The sequence below is a fragment of the Cyprinodon variegatus genome, unplaced genomic scaffold (genome assembly GCF_000732505.1).
Source record: "Cyprinodon variegatus isolate N-32 unplaced genomic scaffold, C_variegatus-1.0 Scaffold282, whole genome shotgun sequence".
Taxonomy (NCBI): domain Eukaryota; kingdom Metazoa; phylum Chordata; class Actinopteri; order Cyprinodontiformes; family Cyprinodontidae; genus Cyprinodon; species Cyprinodon variegatus.
Genome location: NW_015150735.1, coordinates 532270 through 539380, shown reverse-complemented (window position 1 = coordinate 539380; position 7111 = coordinate 532270). Strand labels below are relative to the sequence as shown.

The window sequence follows — 7111 nt, the reverse complement described above, 5'->3', positions numbered from 1 at the left end:
ATATATACATATATAAATATATAAAAAGTAAGTGTTAAGTAACCCTGTGTCTTTTTAGGGGGTCACTGGTGTGTTGCATTCTGATTTTTTTGGGGTTACAGGCTACAATGTTTTAGAAACCCCAGTGGCCATAAACCAACCCCTTCTGCACAGTTTGTCCACCATATCAGGACCAGACTTCAGTCTCCATTTGCCTGTCGGTCCTCTAAAGTTATATATTAAATAATCCACAAAATGTCCTAGCAGGGTGCATAAACAATTACAAACACACATCATGTTGGGATCCAACATAAAAACTTTTAATGTTGATTTGTTTCTTTCTTCCACATCTAAATCTATCAACCCTGCTCACAGCAGTGGAAAAGCTGATTTTATCATTGAGTCCAGGTTTGAGCTCATGCTTTTATCGTCTGCGTAGGTTTTCTTCTGCTTTAGCCAGTCTGGAAGCTGCATTGCCAACTTGTTGAAGAGAGGAAGGAAATATAAAGCTGGGTTGGCGCAGCGGACAGTTTTATCAAGGCTACAGCAGCATGGATGAACTAAGATGGGGAGACGGCTCTCTCTCCTCAACATACAGTTGAAACCAGAAGTTTACTTAAAAGTTTACATCCCCTCCTATTAAAGAAAATGATCACTTCACACTAGTAATTCAAGTGACACAACTTTAGAAAAACTAATAGTAAATACAAATTTACTAAATTATAATTTAGTAAAATAAAATATTGATTTTGAATTTTTGTTTGGTAAAAGTATTCTTAAAAAAAAAACATTAGGGAGAAAAAAATGTATTATTGCTTGAATGATAGTGGATCAATGTAATTTATTTAGATAATCCGGCAGCAGGTGAAGATGAAATATAAAAACGTTGCTAAAATAGGTAGGACCTGTGCATCATCTCATGGTGTTCCTCCTCATTTTGATTCAGTCATCCATCACACAGTAAATACTAATTGGCTGTTTGCAGGATGTTATCATCCTAATAAAGGGCCGTCATTGGCGGTAATCAGTCCAATAGAATGTCTTTAGATTATGCCTCTTAATTAGCAGTAGACTCAGTAGGTTTTATGACTGAGTGAATCCTAATCCAAGCCCTAAGATTATTCTTTTTTCTGTGGAATTAGTTAATCTATTTATGTGTAATCTGAAAATAATTTCAGTATTTCTTCATGTACTGTAAAAAAGTGATCCGCATGTCACTCATATTAAACAAACCATAAACAATCAAATCTCATATCCTGTCAGGTGAGTTGTAAAATCCTCTCCAGATCATTCTTTAATAAGATCCTGGTCAAACGGGGATGCAATGTTTGTTTTTAAAACCTAATGTGTCCAAATTAATGTTGTTTTTTTTGTATGCACAAAACTCTCCTGACTAAATCAGGGAATAAAACGACATTATTTTCTCTTAGGAGAGCAGAAACAGAGGATGCTCTGAGTTCACTGAAAAAACCTGCTCCAGAAACAGGTTAGCTCTGGGGAGAATGTTACCATGGCAACAGAAACAGAGGTTGAATAAATGGACAAACTCAGAGTTTCCCTGATTTCAGGTTTAGGAAACTAAGAGTTTTTAGTAAACCTGATTATTGAAACTGACCCCTGCAGGATGAGGTAATCTTTCTGAAAACTTTGTATGCAAGCAGAGTGAGCTGCTGGTGTATCAATAAAAAAAATCATATAAGGTGATTATCTACCTCTAAAGGCAAGGGTATCAAATATTAATAAAAAAATGTATGTAAATTCCTTACAATCAAGAACAACTAATAAAACAATGCCTAGAAAAACTGAAATATTTAGGTAAATTATGTCACTTAGACAGAAAAGCTTTGTCTTAATGTCATGTCTGACAGTAATATGGTGTATGTAAACTTATGGTTTCAGCTCTATAATATGGGAAAGCTGTCTCTGCATTTCAGGAGCTCCTGGTGGAGCCCAGGTCTGGCGCTCCATTGCTGCTACCCACACACTAATTATAACCACTTATACAATGACGCCAGGGAGAGAGAAAAATGAGGCTGTGAAAAGGCTAATGACCTGGTTTGTCTATCAGGTGAAACACAAGGGAAGCTTCTAATACCATTTGCATACAGACCAACATTTGATCTTTTTAGGTTTGACACATTTTTTCGAACCATCTGCTTGCAGTCTGCTGTTTAACACTCCTCAGATTGATGTTTATTTGCAAACCATTTGGACCAACACCTCACATCTTAATACATTCTGTGTTTTTTGGTGATTCTACGGAAGCAGGGAGCTCTATATGATCCTGATGACTAAAACACCTGGATTGTAAAGACGGGCGGAAGGAGGCCCCCCTTTCCAGCTCAGTAAAAAGCAGAACTAAAAACAGGAACCTGTCTGCTTATCTTAAGTGAAAATAAGGAATATTCAATTAGAGTTCCCCACAGATGGCAGGCTGGCTTTTACCTTTTTATTAACAGCTTGAGTGGTGAAACATAAGTAGAAATGTGGCTAAGGTCATAAGTGCACAAATGCAATCCATATGGGAGAAATTCCTGGACATGCATAAGTGGTTAACTCCCACACAGAAGTGAAAAAAAAAATACCCTCAAAATCCATCAAAGTGGAAGATTAGTAATTCCTTCTTATGAGGCTGATGTGGAGGCAGAGAACAAGCGAAGAACCTTCAAGTTTTACAATCCATGGACAATGTTGCACACATTCATGACTGTACATTTAGAAAAACAGGAGGAAATATTTATATATTTTTTTTATTATAAGGTTAACATTGTACATGTTTTGTTTGTTTTCCAATTCTGCACTTGAAAAAAAAAATCCGCTCTGTCAGGAGGACAGGATCTGCTGCTACTGAGAAATAAAAACACATTAATTAATAAAAGCAGAATATCTATCAGAGGGAACTTCATTACCTTTGGTATCCAAGTCGGTTGTTCTACTATTGTTAATGCGAGTAGGAAAAGAAGAAGCTCTTGCATGGCTAAAAGAAGCTGGATTTATTAAAATAACAGCTAAGTTATTTGTTGCAGACACAGTCATGTCTGTACAAACAGACTTTCTCAGTAGCTTATTGTTTAAAACATGGGACCTACAAGTCGGACACATGGCGTTGTATATGGAAAGAGCTGAACCGTTCAGGGAGCTTACATTTTTGTTGGCCATGTGGTGAAAAGCGACCTGAATATATGTTTGGTTAAAGAGAATATGGACAAATCTTGGGTTATTCTACAGGCGGGCAAGCAGAGAGCATGTTTAAAGTCACTTCTTAGACATAGAGAAGAAGGAAGCTTGAAAAGGTTGTTTACTGTTGTACATATTTTCTTTCGGGTTAGCATTTATACAGGATCTAGAGCATGGTTTTCTAATGCTGGTCCTCAGGGCCTTCTGTCCTTCATATATTAGATGTATCTGTACTTAAACACACTTCATTCAAGTGGTTGCTTTTCCTCCTTTTGTTGGTGAAATCTTAAGTTTGCTTTTTCTTATTGCTAATAAAACCAGCTGCTCTTTGTTGTGGATATTGCAGTCAAACGGACAGATTTTTAGGTTTACGCCTCTAAATACCTGCAAAAATTTGGTAATATTGGTTGGATTCACAGCCCTACCTATGCTTGGTAATGCTTGAGGTTTATATCCACTTAAAAAATGGAAAATCAGTACAGCTAACAGCGATGTTAGCCATCACAGTGTGTTTCTCAGCTTTTTATTCAAACTGAGACCAACACCAGAACATACCAAGGCAGAGACATAACCAATCCCATAATATACCAAACCAAAGCACACCAAGAAGAATACCAGAACATACCAGCCCCACAACTCAGACCAGAGCATACCAATACCGCAGCATACAAATACCAAGATAAATGCATAATAAGACAAAAAAGATGACCAAGACCAGACCATAACAAGACTAAAACAAGACCAGGATCAGGGTATACCAATACCAGGACCAAGACAAGGCCAAGGTCAGATCATACTAATATCAAGATAAGACAAAGACCAAAGCATACTAATACCATCAGTAAGACCCGGATATATCAAGACTAAGCCAAGACCAGAGCATACAAAGACTAAGACAAGACCAAAACAAGACCAGAAACAGATCATACCAATACCAAGAGAAGAGAATACAAAACCAAGACATAACAAGACCAGAGCATACCATTACTAAGAGAAGACAAAGACTTTAAGGGAGGTATATCAAGATCACTGCAAGGGCCATGAAGACCAAGTTACCTATGACAGGCCTGCAGACTGACTGGTTGCACTGCTGTCAGGTCTAAGCACCTAAAACATCATACATACATACAAGGAAAGAAAGAAAGCACAGAGACAATTAATTTAGTTACTCGCAAGGAGAGTCGGAAGAGACTGCAGAGTTTACAATCTCCACCTCACTCTGCAGTCCCAGCGTTCTCCATCGCTATTTATTGTTCACTAATCACAGTATACTTCAGAAAAGGTGGCTATGAAAACATGCACATAGTACACAGCTTTATGCATGATAACACTACACAGATATATTTATATACAATTATTCTAACAACTGCTGTGCCTGACTTTTTCAGATGCAATGCATCAACATCCAGGTGAACTTATATCCAAATTGTTCCTCAACTACAACAAATTGAACTGGTTAGAAGTTCACTTAGCTTTCTTTCCTTTGCATATGATACCAACAGAAAAATATTCCTGGATTTTACTCGATAATGACCCTCTTTTTGTTTTCTCACCCACATTTGGGAACATGTAATGAATTATGCAAGCTGCACAAAAAGGGATTTCAGAGTGTTGTCTTGACTTAGTCTATAAAAATCTTTCCTCTGCTTTTTCTTCTAATGTGCAGGTGCTGCTGCCACCGATCGACGACCACATCAGTGTCCCTTGTAAGCAGGCTCCTCCGGCCTGCATCTCTGCTGAAGCTACAGCATGAAAACACTCCTCTCTTTGAATCCCCCTGATTGGATGCTGCTGTTAATACTCAATACAACAAAATGATGCACCACACTGCCTCTCAACATTACATCCACAAATATCCATAAAAAGTAAAAAACCCTCCACCTCATGTATGCATATTCGCTCACCGCCCCCATTCCTTCTGGTATTACCGATTAAATTATAATTTCCCTGTAATTCATCTGTTCTCTTCTTCTGAGGTTAATTCCAAGAATGGTTTGCATTATTATGCATTAGAATCAACCCAAAAAAGCATGACAGCTGTAGAAAGTTGGATAGATGACATATATTTTTGTTAACTTAATAATTGTTCTGTGTGTTTGCAACAGTATTATATGGGTCTTAGTTTATATAGACATATTTATCTCTTGCACAATGCTAACATGCTGTCCACAGTATGGATTGGTGCAGGATTGGGTGTGGAGTTTTCATGTATTTGTCTCTGCTCATGATCAAGGTTGGATTGCCTTCTTTCCCAACTGTCTCTCTCAACTGGTTTGCACTTAATGTATGAAGTGTCACCTAAATTTGAGATTCTCCAAAGAGATGTATCTGCCTGTATTCTGACATGATCAAAGAGCAGCCCTAATGTATATCAAGCATATCACATTTTTTCTATGTTCTGTTTGACTAGAAACATAATTGTGTTGTAATTAGATGAATAGAGTTTTGCTTGGTTAAATTTTAAATGTGTTTCTACTGACCGGCGAGAAAATGTCTTAGGTTGCTGTACTGTTTTTGAAGCACTGATCTGGAATCAGTTTGCTGTGTGAATGATGGAAACCTGGAGCGTCAGAGAAAGCAGGTCCTGTTTGTGTTTTTTAAATCAAGGAAAAGGGAGTTTGAGTCTGTGTAAACATTACAACCATCAGACTGAGTTATTGGCTTGTTGCTCTGTTATGCAAGGATACAAAAGTCACTGTTGTAAAACAAATATTTGAAGTGATATTTCTTGTGTATTAAAATTAAACTACCTTGACAGGTGATGTGTTTTTTGTTCTTGGATTTATATCTATTTGTCCTGATTTTCTGTGAAGGCCTCAGAGGTTTGTTACCCTTAGTGAACAAAAAACATAATAATAATTCAAGATTAGAGCATTTTACAGAAGTTGAATCCATCGTTTGGAAAGGGAAATCATATTTTGAATGCTACAAAGTTCAGGTAACTAACAAAACACAGTATCATGCTGCTTGGAAGCTAATCTTTACCACAGACATAGAAACTTGCTCAGTTTATAGGGTAAACAATTAAACAAAAAGCAATTTGGAAAGAAAACCAGCAGCAGACACACAGAGGTTTAAAGTAAGTTTGTGTATCTAAATCTAATTGAGAATATGTGACAAGAATTTAAATTTATATCTTGCCATCTAATCTGTATGAACTCCAAAATCTCTAAGGCTCTTTCTGGATTGGGTGAATTATAGCTCCTAGTTTTAGTTTTTAGCTCCTATCCTTTCGCCTTTCATGGTATCAACAGTAAGGAAACTTTCCAGGATGGGAAAGGAACTCCGGATCTGGTGCCGGACAGCCTTCCTGTCATTATGGGACAGAAATGCACATGGATGACGCTTGTCATAAACGAGACTACAGCCTTTTGAGAAAGAACTACAATAAAACAAGTTACACAAATATAGTGAGCAGTTGAAGCCTAAAACTATGACGGATTATTAGGACCAGGCTAGAGATTTATTTTTTATTTTTTTATTTCAAGAATAAAGTTGTAAGATTACGAGAATAAAGTTGTAATATTATGAGAATAAAATCATAACATAATAAGAATAAAGTCATCATACAACAACCCATTTCAGAAAGAAAGCTTTGAGCTCCGACCAGCACATAACGGCCGAGCAGTGGCACCAATCAGCAACCTGAGTCTGCTTTGACATTCTGCCCAATGTGATGCTGGTGCTAAAAGATTTCCTTATCTGTCAAACCAGAGCCAAAATATAACTTCACTTAATGATCGACATTCCTCATTTTAGTGAAGAAAGTGCTTCTTGTAAGTTTTTTTTATCAAATACAACTTGTTTCTCGTAACTTTAGGACTTTATTCTCTTAATATTACAACATTATTGGAGTATTGGATGTGAGTGCTATGTGTGAATGTGAGTCCGGGTTTTTTTTTTTTTTGTAAGGTTGGGGTCTGAACTGCTCCCTCTCCCAAGAACATCTCAAGTC

General features: G+C 37.1%; 1 protein-coding gene across 1 annotated transcript in view; it reads left to right on the top strand.

Moving 5' to 3' along the window:
- laptm4b (lysosomal protein transmembrane 4 beta) overlaps positions 1 to 5871 on the top strand; it is an 18386-nt gene extending 12515 nt beyond the window's left edge. The window contains exon 7 of the mRNA XM_015383331.1: positions 4823 to 5871. Within this exon, the coding sequence (XP_015238817.1) occupies positions 4823 to 4909 (87 nt within the window). The 3' untranslated portion in view covers positions 4910 to 5871. The remainder of the gene's footprint in view (positions 1 to 4822) is intronic.
- Positions 5872 to 7111: the final 1240 nt, after the last annotated feature.